General features: G+C 38.6%; 1 protein-coding gene across 2 annotated transcripts in view; it reads right to left on the reverse strand.

The window, feature by feature from the left end:
• PCGF5 (polycomb group ring finger 5) overlaps positions 1–25,783 on the reverse strand; it is a 67,688-nt gene that overhangs the window by 34,213 nt on the left and 7,692 nt on the right. For both annotated transcript variants that reach the window (XM_080822583.1, XM_080822582.1), the window contains exons 3-6: positions 13,868–13,964; positions 5,301–5,356; positions 5,127–5,186; positions 2,479–2,627 (exon numbers count right to left, since the gene is read on the reverse strand). In XM_080822583.1, coding sequence (XP_080678709.1) covers positions 2,479–2,627; positions 5,127–5,186; positions 5,301–5,356; positions 13,868–13,964 — 362 coding nt within the window. The remainder of the gene's footprint in view (positions 1–2,478; positions 2,628–5,126; positions 5,187–5,300; positions 5,357–13,867; positions 13,965–25,783) is intronic.

Consider the following 25,783-nt stretch of genomic DNA (forward strand, 5'->3'; position numbering starts at 1 on the left):
ACTATCTACCCCCGATATTGGCTATGGCTCTGGCCCACACCTTTAGGCTGTAGCCTCAATCCTGGATAATGAAAGAGAAATTAAGGGTACAGAGAACACTTAAGAGACTGCTTTAAAAAATCTATCCAAGGTGAGCAGCACTAGACTGAGGGAAAGTTTTCAGCACCTATGGCTGGTTGAAGGAAAACAGTGCAAGGTCAAAGATGACTCCAAAGTTCTGAACGTGTATGATTGGTAGAAAGACGGCAGTGATAACCGAAATAGCAAGTTTGGAATAAAGTTAGGTGAAAGCATAATGAATTTGTCTTTAAACGTGTTAAGTTTCAGATGTTAGTAAAACTTCCAACTGAAATATTTGACAGTAGTTAAAGACTTCATTCTTCAACTTGGGAGAGGTGGCAGAGTTGGAAATAGAGATTTAAAAGTTCTTTGCAGAGTTGAAGTCAAAGTAGAACTGACCTCCTAGGATAAATCCAGAGAAAGAGTAATTGAGTGGAAGACAAGGTATTAGGAGATACATGTATCAAGTGGAATCCAGGAAGAAGTAGAGACAGTGTAGGAAAGGCCAGAGAAAAAAGGTGGGAATCAGGGTAGCAAAGCAGAAGTCACATAAGCTATGAAAGTTGTTTTATGAATAGAAGGCACAAGGATAAAGAAAAGTCTACAAAAGAAAGAGTGAATGAATAAAAGGTCAGTTGGGATGGTGAAGTGTCAAAGACGTCAAGAGAATATCAAGGCAAGGGGTAACTTTTCAGATGAATCTCTAAAATTCAATCAATGCTTTATAAGTTTCATACTAGAAATCTTACAAGAAGTAGACTTCACATTTATTTATGAAAAGATATTCAGCTTTTCTACTGACTTTTCAAAATACATGACACAATTTACAAGCTGGTAACTCATGTATCAGAGAGGTAAAGATGATCAAAATCTCCATTAAGAATTCCTTTTTTTTTTTTAAGACTTTTTAAAAATTTATTTATTTAACAGACAGAGATCACAAGTAGGCAGAGAGGCAGGCAGAGAGAGAGGAAGGGAAGCAGGTTCCCTGCTGAGCAGAGAGCCCGATGTGGGACTCAATCCCAGGACCCTGGGATCATGACCTGAGCTGAAGGTAGACGCTTTAACCCACTGAGCCACCCAGGCGCCCCAAGAAGAATTTCTTAAAAAGAGGATTATAGAAATGATTGGCAATGAGATAAATGTAAGGTTTTTAAAAACCCTGAAAAAAGACTTACAAAAAGGAAGGGGAGCTGCACCACAGCATAAAATCCAAGAGAAGCCCGGAAGGATAAATAAGTCCCATGGCTACTTCTCTAAAGATTGCTGCAGCTCATTCCATGCCTGGTCCAACCAACCCCTCTTAACTAAATCGATTATTTTATTATAACTGTTGGTTTGTACGTGAAAGTCCTAAGTTAAGTTCCTTGAGTGAAGAATTTTTTTTATTACTTGTTCCTTCACTGAATCACTATGCTCCTATATATTCTTTGTTGTAAGATGCTGGGAAACTTAATCTGAGTTGAAAATTATTTACTTTTAATTTCCTAATAGGAAAATATCATTTAATGTATTAGTGAAAAACCCATTCACAGATTTATAGAGGAAGAAAATAAGGGACACTGAATATAGGTATTTGCATAAAACATGGAGTATAAAGAGAAAAACAATACTCTCAATCATTGACAAAAAACTATTTAAGAGCTAAAGTAGTGAACATTTATAATGTAAAGGGAAGTTGCTTTCAATAAAAAAGCAGAAAACATTACTTAAATAACAGCATTTACAGACCAAAGAAAATAAAAGTGAATAGGGTGTGTTAAACTCTCTCGTATATAGATCCTTCACAAAAAGGTCGAATTAGCAGGTAGATGCAGGGGGAAACTGGATTAAAAATGGAGATCCTACAGGGACTATTTGGGGGCCTTTAAGGACTTTCAAAGCTCACAGGCACTTTAGGACACCCAATTTTACTTCAAAACCAGTTATATTACTTATAAAATGTATTAGCCATGACATGGATGGCTTTTGAGTTATAAATAAAAACATAAAAATAAAGGAGAAAATGAGGAGAGGATGAATGAAAGAGTTGGAGACCCTGCCCATCATGTGATGTAATGATGTGAGTCTGAACTGCTTACCACACATAAAAAGGGAGAAACAATGTATATGAACTCCCAACAGGGAGAAACAATGTATATGAACTCCCAACAAAGGTATAAAAGGAGGTGACAGAAAACTGGAGGCGTGATTCTTGGACTTAGCCACTAGGTGGTGGCATTGGCCCAGGACTGTTCAGTTGTGGCAGCTGGGAATAGTAAGCACTTGTTTGGTCATTTGCAGCTATGGGGCTGTTAGGGAATGGCATTCTATTTTGTTAATAAAAATTTTGAAAGCAAACACTAGTCAAATTCTTCAACAAATTATCAAAGATTTACTATAAAATGATTATAAAAATATAACTGCTTGTCCACTCACCTTTACTACATTGTCCCCTGACTGTCCATTATTTCGTAAACAATCTAGACATATAGCAATTTGTGGGTCACTTCTGTGATAGTCTTTATCATCTTGATTTTCATCACCTTCTTCATCTACTTTAGGTTTGTCAACTTTTGAAGTATCATCTGCATATTTTAAACAAAACTAAGTTAGATATAACTCAAAGTTGATTTTAAAGTTAAACAGTATATTAAGACAAAAAATCATTAAAGAAAAAAGTTTTAAAAAACTAAGAAATGCTTTTTAACCATTTTTGTTTTGATGAAGAATACTTGAAAATTTTAATATCTCTAAAATGTTCTGACCGACTCAACAATGGAAACATTTTTAAAAATCCATCACTGACTTATTAATATAACCTAACATTTCTAGGCTCACTGGGAAATCCAAATGAAAGATTCAGAGCTAGCTATATCTGGCCACAAAAATGACTGCAATTAATGATTAGACCACTTAGAAAGTAGACAGGATATAAAAATATTCCAAATTTTATACACATATATTCAAATTTGAAACAAGTATTCTTTTCAAAGTATAAAATACTGAGTTCTCAAAATTTCAAATTATTAGACACAAAATCAGCTAGTGAGATATTAGAATGAATTAGCTTTTTAAAACATGTATGTAGCTATGTAACATTTAAAAAAATCCATGAAAGAAATCTGAATCACATACTCTGCTATATACAAATGTATTGAACCTATGAAATACCTGCACCCTACATATAATACAACTCATGTGCCAATTCATTTATTAAGAGAGTCCCTTTCACTCTGTATTTGATATGCATTGTGCTAGGCTTGGGGGACTACTGAAACTAGAGTGTTCTCATCCTCACTGTCATAGTGGTCAGGATAGAGGCAAGTAAAGAAAACAGACAGATGGAGAAGTATGATAAGGACTCTGATGGAAGAGGTAAAAATAGACTATGTGGGCACCTATAAGAGAGGTATCCAAACTTGGGGTGAAGCAGAAATTCAGGGAAGATTTCCAGATAAAATATATCCAAGCTGAAACTTAAAAGAACTAACCAGCCAAGCATTATGGTACAGAAAATCCCAGGGGAAAAAAAAAAAAAAAGGTTAGCTCCTCTTCAATGTCTAATAAAAGCATTTACAGTTGTATCATAAATGGCCGATGGGTTCTTTTCTGCATTCCTTCTTCTATATAGTTATGTTGAACTCACACAGGCAGGAGCTACCTTTTATGAACCAAACTCCCAGCACCAAGAAAAGACTGACATTCTCTACCCAAACTCAAGACAAAACATTAGAAAATATTTTAAAAAGGGAGAAATGTGGGTAAAGGGAGATACACACAAAGTAGGCTGTAGTCCTTCATGAGTCTATCCATATGATATGCTGAGTGGACTAAACCTGCTATATACCTTATGACAATCCCTTGGTTTCCTGTTCTCTTGAAAAGACAGTCAAAAATTGGAACATTTAGTCAACTTTATATTATACTTTCATTATAGCACTACTATCTAAACTGCAATTTACACTTGGGTAAAACAAGTCTTTAGTGAAGTCATGTTTTTTCATGGGCTTCTTTGCCCATTTTGTTGTTACAGATAAAAAATAATCCCTAACTACCTTATTCCAGTAATTGAAAACTATTCTTAAGCCCCACCCCTCCCCTTACTGGAAGCCAGCCTTGAACAGTTAAGTTGAACTAATAAAACTATGATCCTCAGTTTACAGATAAAAAGAGAAAGACAGGATTTCCTCAACCTATCTTAATGATATCTAACTGATAATCTTATGATCTTAAGGGAAAAAGAGAGGTGGAAGACTGAGCTCACAATGAGCCTATAAAAACTCGAATACATCCTTAAAAGATTTCAATGGTATTTAGACTATCCTGAAATAAATCTCGTATTAAATAACAATGGGAAAGCATACTATTTCTTTTCATTTCAGGTAAAAATATAGCTTTTATCCCCCTTGTGTGAATTATACATACTAAAAGCCTTTTCTCTGCCCAGGAAGGTTTGCCACTTTGCCGAGATTATTATTAAAAACTACTGAAGGCAGAGTCTCCTGGGACCCAGAAGAGACATGTGGACACTTAGTATAAGTGGTGGAGAAAATTCCCATAAGCACGGAGAAGTATTTTTCATATCTCAGGATATATAAATTTGTATCATCTGAGTTCCACCTACTAACACATAATTCCAGATTATCAGAGCATAGACAGATCCCCTGATTTGGCACTCAGCCACATCTTGGTTCTTTCTCCAATAAAACAAACATACAGAATAAAATAAATAAAACAGAAATCTCCTCAGGGTTTAGTTGTAGACTATGGCTATTTCTTCAGTTTCCTTTAGTTCCCCAGAAAATACTACTATAATCAGTAGGGAGTTTCAGTTTTATCTTCCTTTTCTCTTCCCAAAGCCCAATTTTCTCTACTTCCAATTGCCTTCATTGGTGTGACTCCAGATTTACACGCATGTATATAAAATCTCATGGTTTTATACAAAAGGATCATAATATAAATGAAGGGCTACATAAATTTTGTACAGGAGAAATGTGAGCTTGAAGAGATACTAGTTCACCAAGGCTACAAAAACCTAGCCACTTTGAGGGAGTGTATCAGATACAGACAAAAGAAAAAGTCACCTTGTCCATTTTCTTGAGGCTTATTTTTCTTCCAGAATTCAGATTCACGCTCAAGTTCCTCTAATTTAAAAGAAAAAAGAAGTGTAAAAATAATGGAAACAATCATGAAATCTTTAATAGAAACGGTGACTTCACAGAACATAAAAATCTGCAAGAAGCCAAAAAGCAACTTACGTTCTCGTAGTCCAGGGACCAGCTTAAATATAATTTCCTCTAATGTATTATCCAACCTTCCAAAGGGGAGAAAAAGAGAATATACTAACAATGAAGATACCGCAATCCACTATTTAAACAGTTAGAGACTGTATCTTACAGGTATTACAAAATACAAGACGTAGACAATTTTAGCACATCCACTATCCCAAACTCTTCTGCGTGCAGAGCTCACCCATTTCTAGCCTTTCCTGCAGGGGCAGGTCGATTACAAAAATGGTCCCAGTCCCCAGCTCTCTCTATGGCTCTATTCTCTGAACAGGGCTTGGAAATTCCTCCCTCTATTAAAGGATGGCATCTACTTCCTCACCTTGAGGATATACATGGGCTAGTTTTGAAATGTGGTTGTTAGGCCAACAGAATGTGGCACAGGTGACACCGTGCTTAGTCTGAGCCAAAGCTTTACGAGGCCTCCCATAATTCTGTGCATTCGCTCTAGGAATCCCGCCACTGCGAGAATGAGTCTGGAGGTTGGGACACCATGCATGCACCAGGCTGCCCTGCTGAGGCCATCTTAGACTCATTCATTCACTGCGGTCTCCTGAGTGAGGCCAGCCAACACGAGAAGAATCACCTAGATCTGTGAACCACACAGAACTGTGAGGAATAATAAAAGCTTTTGTTACTGTCTTAAACATGAAATTTGGGCTGGTCTGTTATGCAACAACAGCTGATACAGCTGGTACACCTGCTCTCAAACTCTCTCCCACAACTCTGGCTAGTTCCTGGAAAGGAATAATGTCCATTCCTTTCTTTGAAACAATCTAGACCTTTTAGTCATTCTATCTTCTAGATAAGAAATGTAGATATTTATCTTGGCCTTTTCCCCATTTCCTTTTCCTGCCATGGAGGAGTAAAATGCCTCCTTTCCATGGCTGGTCCTTCAGTCTCTTGTGCTCCCATAGCCCTCTTCTCTCCCCCATCCCTGACACGGGGCTCAGCAGCATTACTCTTCTAGAATACAAATACGGACAACTTTCTCATATCTGAAAAAAAAAAAAACCCTAAAACCTTTGCTGAACCTATTGTCTTTTCGAGCTGTTAGCAGTTTCTCAATTTTTTCTTTTAACTAGAAGAGTCTGAAAGCATGATCGACATTATTTCTGCCACACAACCTGGGCTTTGCTTCTTTTACCTAGGGAAATCATAACTTCCACACTAAATAGTTTTAAATTCTTGTTTTAGAATTACAGTTTAAAAATTGTAGATGATTTTTAAAAGTCATTTTTCTCTATAGCAGTTTTTTTTAAAAAAGATTTTATTTATTTATTTGACAGACAGAGGTCACAAGTAGGCAGAGAGGCAGGCAGAGAGAGGAGGAAGCAGGCTCCCCGCTGAGCAGAGAGCCCAATGTGGGGCTCGATGTGGGGCTCGATCCCAGGACTCTGGGATCATGACCTGAGCTGAAGGCAGAGGTTTTAACCCACTGAGCCACCCAGGCGCTCCTCTATAGCAGTCTGATAGTGTTGCCTAACACTGCCCCTTGAAAATTCCCCTTCCTGGTTCTTTTTTCTGTCTACTTTTCTTTGTCCCTAAGTATTTTTCTTCCTCCAGCTACCTCAAAATTTGAGTGTTCCCCATTGCTGTGCACTCTGTACTCTTCGACCTCTTCTACAGACTGCCTGCCTTGATAACTGCATCCAAATTCATGGCATGAAAACTAGCATACAGGCAGATTACATGTGTACACACACACACATACATTACATCTCTCTGCTGAGCTCAAGTTCCGTGTTTCTAACCAATGCTGAAGATCTCAAGCACCTTCTTTTGCCCATCACTGTTCAAGACCGTCTCATCTATCCTTCAACAAAATACTGAATACCTCTGTCTTACTTTTTAAAAATTAAATTTAGAAATGATAACATATCTCCCCCAAATAGACTCAAATTGCAAGAATTATCTGAGCCTTCTCTCAACCCCCTCTCAGTTCCCACATTTACTCACCCAGCCCCAATGACCATGCTTTCTCCATGTTTTTCCCACGTTGTCTTCCCGTACCTTCCATGCTTCCACTCTGCCAACCGCTGCCATATTAATAGGACAGCACAGAGCTCCTTCCCTTTAAGTTGACAGGCTCATAGTGACTCTTCTTTAAGCACTAATTTGATCATTATCTGCCTGTTCAGGAACTAATTTCTTCCCACCACCTGGCTTTGAGTGTTTATAGAACTTGAGTTCAACCTAAAACTTAACTGGTACTATTGTCTCTCTTCTCTAGCCACCTGCTTTACTCAATTATCCTTAAGAATGCCTGTCACTTCCAATCTGTTTTTCTCTCTCATGCTCTTCATTCTGGCTTCTCCACTCTTTTCTTGCTCTCCAACACAACCAATGTTACCTTACTCTTCAAGACTTAATTCAAATACTAACTCGTTCACAAAGTTTTCCCCCAGACTATTTAGTAGTAGTAAACATAAGAGAAATATTTTTCTTACTGTTTTTTATCAGAGTAACACACACACACACAAAATTTACAGATCAAACTTCCCCACAAAACTTATATTAAAATACAACATTTTCATGATCCACCCTCCCCATTCCTTACAACCCCAGAGGCAGCCACTTTCAAATCCAACTTGTTTCTTCTGGTAGCCATGCCTTTTCTGCTGTCTAGATTCTTTTGACTTCCTTTTATAGAAAGTAAGGATTTGGTTCTTGGATATCATCTTGCCAGCTCTTTCTTCCCAACATATATATACTACTCTCATCTTCCTGCTATGCTTTTATTACCATTTTTTGGTTTAATAACCAGTGTTTACATGGTTATAATTATATATTTACAGTGTACTCTGATTATAGACATCCCCTCATTCAACTTTTTTCTTTCTCTAGTGTTAGTAATTGCTTTCATTTTCTATGTACCTATTTCCAAATTCTTTAAAAAAATTTGGTCTCACTGTTCTCCAACAGATCAGGAATTGACGAGTTTCATTTCTGTTCCTCTGAGCCATCCCTCACACCAAATTGACGCCCTCTATCACAGTTTAGGACTGATTTACTCCAAGGTCAGTCATTAAAACCACACCCTTGCATGTACCTTCAATTCCCTTGTTTGTCCCTCTCACACTTGCTTGAAATTATTTGGTACAACTACAACACTGGCTAAATCTAGTTCTCCATTAACCTCTATACATCGCTAGAAAAAACACCACCACACCTCTACAAATTCCTAACTACAACTCCAATATGTGCCTCTAAGTCGCTAGGAATTCTTTCCCAGTCAATTTATTCTCTCACATTCCTGGATAACACATTTTTTTCTCTCAAACCACTACATCCCATCTTTCAATCCTATCTCTTGGTAGATAAACACTTTCTCCTCATTGAAAAACTTCAACAGACTCTGACCACCGTACGTGCCTACAGCACATGCACCCCATGTACTCTGCCCTCCAGCCTGCTGCTACACAGAGGATGGGTCAGTGCTCCTATAGAAAGCCACTCTTCTCTCTTATTCTGGGAGAGTCCATTCCCTCTTATCTACCCAAGAACACTGCTTCACCAAACACCCCTCCACTCCACTCTACCATTAACTTTCTGTTCTCCGCTGGACTATTCCCTTCAAACATTCCTGTTTTTTTTGTTTTTGGCCTGTATTAAATTCAACAGAAACCTTCTTGACTGTATTCTCCTAACAGCTACTATCCCATTTCTTTGTAAGATTTGCCTGTAGTCACTGTTTCTAATGATTCTTTGTCCCTTTTTCTTCTTGAAACCTATTAAGTTTTTGCTTCACAACTCTACTGGAAGTGCTCTTGTGGAGGCTGATGAACTTCCTGTTGTTAAATCCAACCACCAATTCTGTCTTCACCTGACCTGACTCCAGGAACATCTGACACAGCTGATCACTCTCTTTTCTTGATACACATTCTTCACTTGGCTTCTAAATCTCACTCCTGATTTTCCTTCTACTTCACTGGCTGGGCCTTTTCAACTTCCTTTGCTTGTTCCTTCTCCTCACTCTGGTATCTAAATGCGGAAATGCTCCAAGGCTCGACCCTTGGTCCTCTCCTCTTTCTCTGTACTCCCTCAAGTGAACTCATCCCATGTCTCACAGTCTGAACACCTTCTACATGCTGAATACCATCAAGTATTTCTCTCCAGCCAGACCTCTCCCTGAACCACAGACTTGGATATCTACCTGCCGCCTTGCTCTCTTCTCTGAAAGGTTTAACAGACGCATTATGTCCAGAGCCAAACTCCCAATTTACCCCTCCCCCAAAGCTGCTCGATCCTTAGTCTTCCCTGTTTCAGTTAATGACAACTCCATTATTCCAGGTGCCCAGTCAGGCATCTCAGGTCAGGGTCTGCTCTTTCTCTCATACTCTACTATATCCAACCCACCAGCAAATCCTGCTGGATCCTCCTCCAAACTCTATCTAGGATATAACCATCTCTAGCGCCCTCTGCGGCTACCATCTCTTACCTGGATCACCGCCATTAGCTTCTTTTTTTTTTTTTTTTTTAAGATTTTATATATTTATTTGACAGAGAGATCACAAGTAGGCAGAGTAGCAGGCAGACAGAAGGAGAAGCAGGCTCCTTACTGAACAGAGAGCCCGATGCGGGGCTCGATCCCAGGACCCTGGGACCATGACCTGAGCTGAAGGCAGAGGCTTAACCCTCTGAGCCACCCAGGTGCCCCACCGCCATTAGCTTCTAACTGCTCTCCCTGCTTCTGCCTTTGCCTTGCGAGGTACAGTGTATTCTCAGCAGGGTCATCAAGATGATCCTCTTACGCCAAGTCATGTCCATCCTCTAACCAAAACCTGGCAGTGGTTCTCCATTTCACTCAGAGTAAAAGGTGACATTCTTACAGTGGCATACACGACTCCCATTGTCTCTCTGCCCTCCTCTCCCACTATTTCCTCCCTCCCTCACTGGTCTCCATGCTGTTCTTCAGACAAGTTTCACGTGCACTCCCGACTTAGTTCCTTTGCACTGGCTGCTCCCTTTATATGGTACAGGCACGCTTTATAGATTTATATATGGCTAACTCCTTCATGGCCATTAATTCTTTGCTCAAAGCTTACTTCCCAATGAGGCCTATCCTCACCATTTCATTTAAAATTGCAATCAGCCTCTCCCTTCACACTCCCGATCGCCTTCACCAGCACCTTCTCCTTTTTTCCCCTTTTGTACTTTCTAATGTGCCATATAAGTTATTATACACTTTGTTGTCTATCTCTCCCCACAAAAATATTAATCCTACAAGGGCAAAAATCTTTATCTATTTTGCCCATTACAGCACCTGGTATGACGCCTGAACATAGCAGGCATTTAGTAAATACGTGAATGAATGATTCCTCAGAGCATTTTCCATCCTCCTCCTACCATCTGTATCAGCGATGTCCAGTAGAAATATAAGTCAAATACGTAATTTTAAATTTTCTAATGGGCGCATTAACAAAAGTATTTTACAGGTTTTGTGTAAAATTCTAATGTTCTATTTATGCATTAAAATATTTAACAATGCATTTGTTTAGTAATTTTAATTTATGTAACAGTAAGGTTCTATTTAATGTAAAGGTCTTCCTATTGTTTCAGGGTTTCATTTAAATTAAATAAAATTTAAGATTCCATTCCTCAGGTGTACTAGCAACATTGTAAGTGCTCAAGAGCCGCATGTGGCTAATGGCTAGGAGACTGAAGAGCACTGACACAGACTGTTCTCCCGGCCTTCTGCACAACTGCCGTCCTCTGGCATCTCGCTCCCATGTTAGACTCCCTTCCTTCTCAGTTTAGGTTCCAGCCCACCCTCCAATAGCTCCTAAGAAAGTATGTAGGAGGAAAATCTGTTGATAGCTGTGTAGCAGACACAATGTTACCTATTGAAGAAGCCTTGGTCCCCCTTATGTTTCGCTAACAAAATCTGTTTATGTTCTGGCAGCAGTATGTTCAGCTCTAGGAATAAATCAGAATTTGCCAAGGCCCCTCTAGACCCCCACAGCACCCTTTACCTAAGTTTGCATGTGAGAGAAAGCCTGCTGGGGGACCTGTTGGTGAAGCTCTTCCACCTGCCACCTCCCAGCAGACTTGCTCTCCTGAGTCTGCTCGACCATCACTACCATCAGTCTGCTTTCCACTTCCCATTCTTGCTCCTATCACTTCTCAGCTTTACCCCAAGGCTTCACTGGTTCCCACTGTATTCCAGGAGTTATCCCCATGCCACTACCGAGTTCTTGTTCTTATCATCTCTGTGAGTTTGTCTTTAAAAGTTCATCCTTTGTAGAACAATTTTAGTGGGATAGGAGGAAAAAACTCAATAAAGGATATCATTAAACTGATGAAACTGGAATATGGAGGATAGATTAAAATATTATACCAATGTAATCACACTGTAGTTATGTAAGATAGTATCTCTAGTTGTAGGAAATACACACTAAAGTCATCAGGGGTAAGGAGCCAGGAGGCATGTAACTTACTCTCAAATGGTTCAGAAAAAACAGAGAGCAGGCAGGCATGTGCATGATAAAGCAAATGGGATAAAATGTTAACAGTAAACTAATCTGGGTAAAGAGAATATAAGCATTTCTTATATTTTGGGAACTTTTTGTGGGTTTTAAATTATTTCCAAAGAAAAAGTTAAAAAAATGTGATATACTTTAGCCAAGGGATTACATTTGATTAAATGGTGATTGGATCCCTCCAGATATCTAACACTCAAAACCAAAAGTTAATTTTTCTTCCAACATAGCACTTTCAAATGGAGTAGGTAATTATTATTAACTGTTTGGTATAGTTTTTGATAAAGCATCAGAAAAAAATTTAAGAGGAAGAGTTTGCCCTGTTCTTCTCTGAGTGACTTAAATCAGGGTTTATTGACCTCTGTACTGTCTGGCTCTCTGGTGTGGGAGGAAGCTGTTCTGGGAATCATAGGATCCTCAGTGGGGACCAGCATCCCTAGCCTTTACCTATTAGATGCCAGCAGTGCCACCCAGACCTGACAATCAAAAACGTCTCCAGAGGGGGTGCCTGGGTGGCTCAGTGGGTTAAGCCTCCGCCTTCAGCCCAGGTCATGATCCCCGAGTCCTGGGATCGAGTCCCGCATCGGGCTCTCTGCTCAGCAGGGAGCCTGCTTCCTCATCTCTCTCTGCCTGCGTCTCTGCCTACTTGTGATCTCTCTCTCTCTGTCAGAAAATAAATAAAATCTTTAAAAGAAAAAAAAAAAAAGTCTCCAGATGTTGCTATAAGTACATGTTGCTATAAGTAGGGGGAGTGAAAGGGAGGAGCAAAATCACCAGTGGTGGAGAAGCACAGATCAGGACGACAGACTACAGTAGAACAGTGGTTCTGCAGCACTCGCTTTTATCAGAAACACCTGGGAGGATTGCTATTAACTAAAACGGGCTCCACTCTCAAGTTGCTGAATCAGCAGGTCCCAGGTAGGGTCAAGAATTGTCATTTCTAACAAGCTACTACTGGTTTGGGGACCATACTTTGAAAACCACTGTGCTTGACATTTACCTATAGAAAAATTACTCCAGTGACATGCACTAAAATTAAAAAAAAAAAAAAAAGTCTGAAATGTAAGACTTGCAAATCCAGGGGTGCCTAGTTGGCTCAGTCGGTTAACCACCTGGCTCAGGTCATGATCTCAGGGTCCTGAGATCGAGCCCCAGGTGAGGCTCCCTGCTCAACGGGGAGGCTACTTCTCCCTCTCCACTCCCCTTGCTGTGTTCCCTCTTTCACTGTCTCTCTCTCAAATAAATAAAATCTTAAAAAAAAAAAAAAGACTTGCAAATCCAGGTTTATAGAATGAAGGCAACATCACAAATTATGAGGGTTGCAGAGGGGCTAAATAGAGAATGTCTAGCTGTTTTTAGATGTGTACTTCCCTAAAATCACACAGTTAATCTGTGGTGGAGCTATGGTAGGAAAAGTAGGAAGAAAGTAAATGGGTTTAGTGGTAAGAATATCTGGCATGTAGCTGTGAAATGACATGTGTGCTTGTTGAAGCCCTAGGAAAAGCTGTGTCACTTCTCTAAGTTTCAGTTTCCTAATCTGGAAAAAAAGGGTTTAGATTAGGATCTTATAGACTACTTTCAGCTTTAAAACTACATAATTATACTTCTTAAGTGAATGGTAGTCATTTAAAAAAATTCTTTAAGTTTTACATAAATGTTTGTATACTTTTTTGATATAACTAAAAAATTAATAGTACTAAGGTCAGCCTCTCTCACTGTTATGTCTGCCAGCACTACCGTGTTGCCCAATAAAAGCAGAGTTTTGTGCAGAATATTAAAATACTGAAAATAACTACAACTAAAGTAGCTCTGAGATAAAGTTATAATTTTAAATTTGGAAATATATTTCTTAAATATTTAATGTCTAATATGTACACTTATTTTTAAATTCCTCTTAATAAAATTGTTTAAAATGAAACAAAATGCTTTAAGATGAAAATTAAAAAATTTGTAAAACCTGTATTAACTGAGTCAAGGTGCTAACAAATATTATGATGCATAATATAATATAGTAAGAGTTCATATAACTTAGATGAACTATAGAGTACATTCACTTACCTCAACATTTCTAATGGATTTGTCTCATGCACTTGGTTGCCACACCTCGGACAGTCATTGCTATCTTCAAAGTGTTGGACAATACAAGTCTTGCAGACTAAGAAGAAAGACGACGTTAGATTAAAACGCATCATTTGAACTTAATGTAATTAGAAACAGTCTGTAAGAATTGCCTATTACAGGCAGAATGCTATTCTTTAACCAAACTTTATAAGACTTAAAATTCTAACATTGTAAAAAACAAACAAAGCCAACTGAAACAAAGCTTACAGTTAACTATATAAAAAGTATATACTACTCTGCTGCTTGCTTTCTTAAATATATTCACAAACCAAATAGTTTATTCATATTATCATGGAAAAGCTGGTATATTGACATAAAACAACAGTTCTCATTTAAAGAAGGACAAAGAGAGGTATACCTGAAAGTCTGCAAGGACTTCTTTTGAATGCAACATAAACAGTTCTTAATAAAATTTGAGAGTTTTCAACCTGTTTGGATTACTTTCTTTTGGCAGGGTGCTCCCGGGACAAGTGGGGAGTTACAATGGAACTTCTAGCCTTTGCAGAGCATTCTGAGTCTGTGCTCGCAAGCACTGTAATTCCACGGAGCATGAAGTATGGGTAGTGGCATCAACTTGGTACAAAGGCACGAGAGGAAAAGTAGGACAACTAAGAAACCGACAGGGATAAGTAAGATTTTAAATAAAGATTCTAAACAAAGACAATAGAAATATGATTTGTGGATTTTTGGCTACTAGCCTATGCTTCCTCTAGTAGTACAAATCTTTCTGGCTATCTCTCTCACCTTTTCCCTACGTTTTTATTACCTACTATGTCAACTGTCTTGCCAAAAACCTTAAACATATTTACAGCACCTGAACTATAAAATTTTTTAAATCTAATTCCCTATCCCAATACCGCTCTCCTCTATTTTATTACGCTGTATAATCTGAAATTTTTACCCACTATGGATCAGCTACCCCAACTCTTTTTTTTTTTTTTTTTTTTTTTTATTTGATAGAGAGGGTGTGCATGAGCAGGAGGAGCAGCAGAAGGAGAGGGAGAAGCAGGCTTCCTGCTGAGCAAGGAGCCTGATGCAGGACTTGGTCTCAGGACCCTGGGATCATGACCTGAGCTGAAGGCAGACGCTTAACCAATTGAGCCACCCAGGTGCCTCCCAACTCCCTTTTCAACTCCACTACAAACTACTTCTTTTCCCTCTCCTCATGCCCCACATTACCTAAAAGAAGTAAAAGTTTATCTAAACAACTGATCAAAAGTAAACACTAGGATTCTTCTGAGATTAGGTCTGAAAATTCGAGCGTATCACATACACTGGTCAGAGCAACAACGGTCAAGGAAGAATTCTATTAGCTATCTAATTTTAAAGTCATTAGCATATACACAGAATGTATCTTGGTATTTCCTTTCGCTTGCTCATCCATTCACTGAAGGCCATATACTGTATCAGGAGTTGGGGATGTAGGGGCAAACAAAACAAAGCCCATACCTTTATGTAGCTTATATTCTATTTGGAAAGGCAAACAAAGAATTTTAGTTAGTAACACGTGATATTTACAAAAAAAAAAAAAAAAAAAGTAGACAGAGTGTTGAGCCCTGGCAGCTATTTTAGCCTGGCCAGGGAAAGACTTTCTAAGATGACATATGAGATTTTTTTTGTTGGATAAGTACATCTGAATCCCATTTTCTCCACCTCTTTTTACCATTACATACAGCTTTAAGGATAATACCCCTTCGTTAAAATTCTTCTCAAATTTGGGTTTAAGACAATATCAGAAAACCTTAAAAATTAAAGGGTTTAAATATGAGTACTTCCTCTGTCTTCCACAATTCTTGGCCACAAAAAGGTTCTAAATGTCTTTTAAAAAAGGTCAGTGTTTGGGAAGGGAGAACTTTCTTGGTAAGCTATACTAAAGTGGAGAACAGAGAAGCTGAAATCTTTTAAAAGATTGCTGGTATTTGCTCTTTTCCCAGGACACTAGATAAGTCTCTGAAATTTGGGAAAGAAGGCAAAAAAGGACAGATAAGAAGCAAGAATGAAGAGTATTACAAACCTGATCCTATCCTGAATCTCTGATCTGACCCTGGAGCTCTCATCCTTGTGGTTCAAAATGTTTATCACACTCAAAGGGTTTAGGAATTCTTGGCTGTCTACCAGCCTTGGCCCAAATAGAGGCACGTGACATGCCCAGAGCAAGTCCTCATCCAGGTCAGCCAAAAGATTATGGGTAGGAGCCTGTCTTCCCAGGGCCTAACATACTAATCTAGGTTGCTGCAGGAAGAAATGTAAGGCTCATCCAACCAGACATGCATCAGTTTCAAGAACAAGGCTGTGTTCACTGCTTAAGGCGAAGGCAGCACCAGTGCCCAAGGATGCTGATGGGGAATATTCATTGGGATCTAGATGTGGAGTGTCCAATATTGCAGCTACTAGCCACATGTGGCTGAGCACTTGAAATATTGCTAGTTCAAGTTGAGATGCGCTTTCAGTATAAAATGCACATCAGCTTTCAAAGACTCAGCATGAAAAAATAATCTCATCAATGTTATATTAATAAATGTTAAAATGTTACTTAACATGTAACATGTTAAAATGATATTTTAGATATACTGAATTAAATATGTTAAAATTAATTTCATTTGTTTCTTGTTTTTATAATGTGGCTACCAGAAAATTTAAAACTACATTAGTGGCTCGCATTTTATTTCTACTGAATGACAGCTGTTTTAGAGGGATGCAGAAAGCCCCGTCAGGAGGTGAATTTATTTTTCACACCAACACCTGAGATACAGTACTTTTTTCTACTTTTGAATATGAAGAAGAGGTTTCCACAGGCTAGGTTACCTGCCTACTCTGATGAATGGCAGCACAGAGACTTGAATCTAGGTTTTCTGATATGAAATCACAAATTTTATGTCAAATTTTAAAGATTTTGACTTCACAAAGGAAAAGAATGTTATATAAAAATACCAGTTGTATCAGACAGCATTCTAAATGCTTCATTTATTTAATTCAACACTATTTAATAATTTAATCCTCATTACAGCCCTATTAGGTAATATTAGGTCTCTTACAGCTGAAGAAACTGAGCAGAACTTTAGTAATTTGCCAAAAATCACTGAGTAAGTGAGAAAAGCCAGGGTTTGAATCAAGAGCCCATTTTCTTAACTAACACAGCCTGTGTGACACATTTTTTTCTAATTTTATTTCTATAGGCCTATATATACATAGAAAAAGAATGCCTTACCCCTTAATTTGGGAACCTTAAAAATGTCTGTTTGTAGAATAAGATCTCCTTTTAAGCTAAGTATTTTGCACAGAATAGCCCCTTTAAGCAGCTTATTTATTCCTTTAAAAAAATAACTGTAGAAAATACATTACATGCTTTTAAAAGCTGTTAAGTAAAGCACAACCTCATATGAATTAGAACCTGAGAAAATTCAGGCCAGAATTTCAATGAAACTGAAAAAAGTAAAAGGAGGATTTTCTTTCCCTTAGATGCTTAAAAAACCCATCATTACAAAACTGACCTTTGATTCTTAGTTTATAATTTTGTTTATATTAGCTGGAAAATAAATTTTTAAAATATCTTCAAGATTTAATACCAAGCTTTCTAACTGCTCAGCTGCTGTGCTGGTTAATTCCCTTGGTCCAAGAAAGATGTTGAGAAAGTCCCCCCCGTGGTTAAGACTGTGTATGGAGACCAACTAGAGTTTTCACTCTCACCAGCTACTCTACAAACAGGTGCTGTAGCCACAAGAAAACACCTGAGTCGGAAAGGGAGTCGGGCTTGCCAAAGATCTCTCTACTTGGAAAAACACTTGAACAGAAACAAGTGCTAACATTTACTGAGCACTAACCAAGGATCAGGCTCTCCGCTCAAGGCTTTGTATGGATTCTAGGATGGACTTTGACCACCCCCTTTGGCAAATGAGAAATGCAGTATCGGAGTGCCTGAGCAGGCTGCCCACAGCTGGCCAGCTGTGTACCAGAGACCATATCCACCCTCAGGCTGTGCAGCTCCAGGCCTAAAATCCACACCTTGATGCAACACATCTTAATGTCTGTAACACTTGGTCCCTTCATTAAGATTTCATTTTTTTTTTTAAAGATTTTATTTATTTGACACAGATCACAAGTAGGCAGAAAGGCAGGCAGAGGGGGGGTAAGCAGGCTCCCTGCTGAGTAGAGAGCCTGATGCGGGGCTTGATCCCAGGACCCGAGACCATGACGTGAGCCGAAGGCAGAGGCTTAACCCACTGAGCCACCCAGGCACCTCAAGATTTCATATTTTTAACTGATGCTTATATGTAGCCCATCACAAACAGCATTCAACTTCTGCCTAAAGCCTACTAAGACCAAATCTTTCCTTTGACCATTTCTCATATTTGAACTAGGTTGTTGTACAAATTAATACAGTAAGAGTCCTTGTATCATCTACAGCAGTGGTTCTTTTTCTGGGTATATATAGAGAGTATTTGTCATAAAAAAAAGAATGAAATCTTGCCCTTTATAGTAACATGGGTAGACCTACAGGATAAGTGAAATAAGCTGGAGAAAAACAAATACCATATGACGTCACTTATATGTGGACTCAAAAAGAAAAAAAAGGAACAAACAAAACAGAAACAGATTCATAGATAGAGAACAAACTGATAGTTGCCACAGGGGAAGAGGGTGGGGATGGGGAAATGAATGAAATAGGTGAAGGTGATTAAGAGGTACAATCTTCCAGTTATAAAATATATAAGACATGGGACGTAATGTATACCATAAGGAATACAGTCAATATTCCTGTAACAACTTTATATGGCGACAGATGGTAACGAGGCTTATTGTGGTGACCATTTTATAATATATATGAACACCAAATCACTATGTTGTATACTCAAAACTAAAACAATATTGTAGGTCAATTATTCTTCAATAAAAATATTTTTTTAGGGGCACCTGGGTGGCTCAGTGGGTTAAAGCCTCTGCCTTCGGCTCAGGTCAGGATCCCAGGGTCCTGGGATTGAGCCCCACATCAGGCTCTCTGCTCAGTGGGGAGCCTGCTTCCTCCTCTCTCTCCGCCTGCTTCTCTGCCTACTTGTGATCTCTGTCAAATAAATAAAATCTTTAAAAAAATTTTTTTTAAAAAGCAGTGATTTCTCAAATCACCGCAATCACCAGTGAGATTAAAAAAAAAACAAAACAAACGGATTTGTGAACCACACCCAAGACCAGTTAAATCTGAATCTCTGGGAGATTAGCACCAGGATTCTAACTTTGCAAAGCTCTCTCACCGAGGCAGCCAAAGAATGGGGAAACCTGACCAAGGATTCAGTCAGAAGTCACTTTATTATTCACCATTAGGAAATCACTGTCAAGGGACAAGATGTAATAAAAAAAAATATGGGATTAATGCACTCTTTCCTCATAATGCAGATTTACATGAGAAGCGAGGTAGTACAACAAAGTTGCTCTAGATAAAAATAATCTTGCAGCAGACTGCCTGGATCTGAATCCCAGTTCTCTCATTAGGCAAATTACTTTGTGTTTTTCTATGTACAAGGGAGATAGCAAAGGCTCCTATCTCACAGGGTTCTTGTGAAGATTAAATGAGATAATATATGTAAAGTGTATAAACAAGTGGCGAACTTGTAAATATTCAGTTCATGTGAGCTATCACTATATATTAGATCACTGGATGAGCGTAAAATAAGAAGGAGGAGACTCTGAGGAACTGAATATATTGAATGGCATCAGACTATGATTAGTTTCATGTGTCCATCTTAAATAACAGATGAGCTTCCTAATGGAACTTGAAATGTCTATCATGTATTGGTATTAATCCTCTGCAGCCATGTGCACCCTAGAGATAGTCTTGCAATTCAAGTATGATATTTATGACACACTGCTTCACCAGAATGGAAACTGCTGGTCTCTACATGTGATATTACTTTTTTTCTGGGGTAGAGGGTCCAAGATTGACCATTTCTCCATTATACATTCCTTCCTTAACTTCTATGTTTAATATAATTTCATCACAGTCCCACTGGTCTAGGCCTTACCATGTTCTGTCTTTTCCTGATCACTTTGCACATACCTGCTCTGAAGCATGATCATCTGTTGATTTCATAGTTTAACTATCCAAGGGCTATCTATCCTACTTCCTTATTTTTGAATTCTTTTTTTCCCTTTTTTTTTAGAGAAGGGGAGAGGGAGAAAGAAGGACAGAGAAAAAGAGGGAGGGAAGAGAGAGAGAGAAAGAGAGAGAGGTGGGGTAGGGGAGAGGGAGAGAGAGAATCTTAAGCAGGCTCCTCATGGTGGAGTCCAGAGTGTGGGGTGTGATCTCATGACCCTGAGATCATGACCTGAACCAAAATCAAGAGTCAGACACTTAACTGACTGAGCCACCCAGACACCCATATTTTCAGATTCTTGGTGGAGGGGGTTCTTCACAATAGGTAGGACCATTTGTTGTTGCTATCTTGGATGTATGGTCCACCCACGTCTCTTCTGTATCAGAGAGCTAGCTTCCTAGCTTTGATGACACAAAGTAATCTACACAGATTTCTCTTCATGAGCACTAATTCTGCTATCACTGATAGTAAAACAATAATATTCTTTTCTTTCGTGTCCTTGGTGTAGTTATTCATTAGTCATGCCCTGTTTATTGAAAATGATCAAATGCTGACTTCCTTTATTAAAATCATCTGAATGTGTTAGTTTTATCTGTTAACATAGAAGCATACTTTTCCTTCATTCCTCAAGCACATCACTATCTTTATATACCCTTCTTGATAGCACTCACTTGATACAGTTTGCCTTTGAAATATTTATCTATTATCTGCTAACAGTCTGTAAGTAAGTCGTGGTCATCTGCAAAGAGAAGAGGCATCAGTTTCCTGCTTTTGATACATATTCTTAATGTGTGAAACTGACATTTTTATAAAAGTTTTCCAGAATAGCTGTAATTTGCTTCCATGAGACAGTGTCTTCTGATTTTACTTACATAAGGAACTAACGAACATCTTTCTCTTACGTTATACATGGCACATTTCTTTCAAAGGCTCACATGAGTTGCAATTTCACGGAGAACATTAAGAACAGCATTCCTTTCTATTGAGTAGAATGCTTTATTATTGTCTCTACAAGACGGAGGAACAGGCAGCAGCGTTTTTTGAACAGGGTCAGGATAGAATCTTGGGATTTAAGCATGGTAGCGGGATCTTAGACCAAATAGACCAGGAGACCAAAAGGTTCAGAAAGGCTGGAAAGCTTATCCCACTTCCACAGCCAGGTTTAAGGAGTTAAGTACGACTCCAAGGTCAAGATACAGTCTGGTGGTAGCTCAGTCAGTCCAGGGCTGCCCTCATCTCCCTTCCTTATCAATAGAAGTTTCATGATCAATCAATATAATCACTTCCTTACACATGTTCTTGAATAGTTCTGCTGTTTTCCACTTCACCTCTTTGCCTCTCTCTTATTTCAGCAGACCTGGCTCGTTTAAAATATTACACCCTGGCCAAATCCAACTCTCTACATACTCTGCTTCTGCAGGATTACAGCAGAACACTAGGAGAAACACATGCACCATGCTGATTGGTCTCTCACCTTAATTCTTGACCATGAACACCATGGGTGCCGCATCTGCCAGGCAGTCACACTCAACTCCCCAAGTCCATTAGGCTCTTTGCTAATACTGCATACCTTCTCCTCTCCTCAAATCCCCAACATTTCCTCCCCATCCTCACTTTCCACTGATGACCTCACTTCCTTTTTACTGAAAGCAAAAGGAAAAAAAGAAAAAAAAAGTTGAAACAAAGAGAATTCATACCGCCACATCTATTTACTTACTAGCATCTATCCTCTCTGCTCTTGCCTATCTCTAAAACATTCCCGTGCCTATCTAAAGCCAGTCTTGGCCTGTGCACTAGACCCCTCCCAGTGACCCAAGAACATTGCTCCAGTGCTTCTCCCCTTTTACTTACATTAGTCTTTTGCTGAGATTCCCAACAATATTCAAACATATGTTTCCATCTTAAAAACCAAAAACTAAAAAACTTCTGTTGACCCTACTTCCCTTGTGAGCTATCACTCCATTTCAGAGTGAAGTACACTCATTCACTCACTCCCCAGCACCGCTCTAATTTTTTCACCTTCTTTACCTTAAGGTTAAATACTTGTATAATCATAGTACAATTATCAAAACCAGGAAATTAAGAAATGTCCATCTTCTCACACCTATCCAGACTTTCGCTCCTGACCACTCCATTGATTATCTGTGACCTCCATGTAGTTAAACCTAGAGGTCTAGTCTCCGTGCCCCCCTACTCTACACAGCCGATCTAGTTGACTCCTCTCCTTGACAGGATAAGCAGTTTTCCTCCTAACTCATGCCTCTTCCTCTCCTTCTTAAAGCCCCAGGGTCAGTCTTTCAACTTCTCAATGTACACTCATTCCCTTGGTGCTTCCATTGTTGACAAACCATATGCTCATAACTCCAGACGCATGTGTCCACCTCCCAACTCGGTATCTCTGTTTGGATGTCTCACAGTTGACATTCAATTGCCAAAATATAGCTACCTGATCTTCCACCCAGAGTTTTTCCTGTATGATTTGATGATATCTTTATCCTTCAAATTCCTGAGGCCAAAAATCTTGGAAGATATCCTTGATTCTTTTTTTTTTTTTTTTTTTTTTTATTTGACAGAGAGATCACAAGTAGGCAGAGAGGCAGGCAGAGAGAGAGGGGGAAGCAAACTCCCTGCTGAGCAGAGAGCCCTATTCGGGACTCGATCCCAGGACTCTGGGATTATGACCTGAGCTGAAGGCAGAGGCTTAACCCACTGAGCCACCCAGGTGCCCCTGATTCCTTTTTCTTAATGACAGTTCGTTAGCAAATACAACTCTACCTACAAAATAGAACCAGAATCTGACCACTTTTCCCACCACCACCACCACGTTGTGTAAGCCATCACTACCTCCTGCTTGGCTTATTGTAATTATTCCTAACAGGTCCATTTTCAATGGTCGTCTGAATGATCCTTTTAAATTTAAGTCAGATCATGTCATTCCTCCACTCAAAACCCTGCTGAATTGGGTCTTCATTTCTCTCAGAGTAAAAGCCAAAATCCTTAAGATGGCCCCACAATAACCGTGCACTGTGCCTGGGGCCCACACCACCCCATTAGCTTTCCCAATTCTGCTTCGTTCCCCGCCGTCCAACCATAGTGGGCTCCTGGCCACTTCGCAGCCTGACAGGCACTTGTCTCCTTAGAGCCTTTGCTCTTGCTGTTTCTCTACCTGAAATATTCTTCCCTCAGATCTGTGATTAGCTAACTCCTTCACCTCCTTCAGTCTGTTCAAATGTCATTTAATGAGGTCTACCCTGAACATAGGCTTATTTTAAATTGTAACATCTCACTGACAGCCCAATTCCCTTTACCCAGCTTGCCTCTCCTTTTTTCTACAGCATTTAGCACCTTCCACGATACACTATGATTTCCCTATTGCCTTCTGTGCTGCCTCATGTGTCCTGGGTGCCTAGTATAGTACCTGGAGGAGAAGGTGCTCAGTAAATATTTATGGAATAAACAAGGACATGGGGTTAGGAATCATAGAGGCAGGCAGGATTCTAGGGCCTATAGTGTCCTACTGTAGTCAAGTCAGAGGTCAGCCTACATTTTCAACTTAGGTAAGGGAAGAGATTTTCTTTGAGTTTACTAGCAATTTTTCTGACAATTTAAAAAAGTTAACTCAACACAAATTTAAAAGTTTTAGTTTTCTAAAATACAATAATTTTCTGCTAACTGAGTAAAGAAATTCGTGGTTGAGCATTCTGAGAGAACAAAGCTTTGTCCACTGGTTTTTAAATTTTTGATATAATATAGTTGTCTGGTAAAAACCAGTATATTATAAAACATCAGCAGTTATAAAAAGTCTTCAAAGTATCCAAAGAGAAATTATCTTTTGTCTTTTCTACATGTTTGAACTGTACTTATTCATATTGTTTACATTCGACCATGTGTCAGACTTTTTTTTTTTTTTTTTTTTAACAAACTCTATTTATACAGGCATAGAGACAGAATGCTGTCAGCGGTTTGGGGGGCAAAGGGAGAGGGAGAGAGAATCTTAAGCGGGCTCCACACTCAGCATGGAGCCCAATGTGCATAGCTTGATCTCATGACCCTGAGATAGTGACCTGAACCAAAAATCAAGAGTTGGATGCTTAATCGACTGAGTCACCCAGAAGTCCCTGTGCTAGACTCTTAAACATACCTGTGCACTAACCGTGACTTCTAACTCTTAATAATTACATATTTTAGGGTAGATATTTTTTTCTCACTCTTGTCAGTGGTATTGTTTCCAAACGATTATGACCTAGATATAATTTATTCTCAGAAGCCAATATAAGACAATTTCATTTTTTAATTTATTAGCCCCTAGTTTTGGCTTTGAGTGTCCACTGTATTTTTCTCAACTGTTTAAACATTCTTTACTATCTAATGCAGTTTCAAAAGCTAAAAGAACCATAAATTTAATACAATTTTTCTTTAGCATTATTGTTAATAACGGATGACACCTAGACTGTTTAAGACCTATAATTACTTACTTAAAAAGAATCATCAAAATGAATGCTATAATCACTTTCATGAATGACTAGTTTCTGCCAAAATATTGTTTGAAAGATCTAACAGTGTACCAATGACCTCATTTCTAATACAATACTGAAACATTATATTTGCTACCTGTTGAGACTTTAAATGTAATTTCCAATTAGGCCTTTGGTTTTTATTCTAAAAACAAGTCTTGGCCCTAAAAATTGAATTTTATAAAGAATACATTATTGAAAAGTTCAATTTGTAACTTCATTATAATGGCTATTTATTCAGAATTAATAAATTCATATCATGATTGGGTACATAAGACAAGTATCCTGTCATGCAAACAGCAGGAAGAGGCTTTTTATATACATATAAAGCCTATATATATACACATATGTATACATATATGTGTGTGTGTGTGTATACATATACATATACTTAAATTCACCTGTTTACCTGAAGAAATTTCAAAAGACAAAACCAAGCAGAAAGAAGAAAAAATAAACTTAGGAAAATGCCATAATTTATTATGAAGAGATGCCAGAGTCAGATGTCCAGGACTCAGAATCCAGCTCCAGCATTTACTAGCTTTGTTACTTAAACATTCTGCGTCCTGTCTCTGTGAAAAATACTGGAATAAAATCTGAAATGCTCTTCCTTCAAGCCTTCTCACAACTTGCTATTTCCTATTATTTTGGTCTCTGCTCAACTGGTAACTCCCAAGAAAGACCTTCCTCTGTTTTATTTTTTTCTCAGCATTTGACACACATAGCATCTGAAACGATACTGTTTACCTGCTTATTGTCTGCCTCTCCTATTAGACCACAAGTTCCAGGAGGGCAAAGATTAGGCAGATCTTGTTTATTGCCCTGTTTCCACAGGCTAGAAGAATGACTGGGACAATGTAGGTGTTGAATGGTTAAATAATCCCACCTAACTAGAAGGTTCTTGGGAAGATTAAATAAGATAATAAATGTAAAGCTCATGACCACAAACACAGCAAACATTCAATAAATAACAGCTATTAGTTTACCATTTATTAGCATTTATTTTAATTATGGTATGATTTAATTACTGTCTGATTATAAACTGCCTGACTGAAATATGCTAGTATTATAAATGTCTGGTCACGAGCTGTGGTTTTCAAACTCGTACACCACAAATCACCTGAAGAGCTTCTTATTACACGGATTTCTAGCCTTGTCCACAGAGACTCTGATTCAGCAGGTATATGGCAAGGCCCAAGAATTTGCACTTTTAACAAGTTCCCAGATAATGTTGCTGCTGGTGGAAGCCACTA

Source organism: Martes martes (genome assembly GCF_963455335.1).
Source record: "Martes martes genome assembly, chromosome: 14".
In the NCBI taxonomy this organism is placed as follows: Eukaryota; Metazoa; Chordata; class Mammalia; order Carnivora; family Mustelidae; genus Martes; species Martes martes.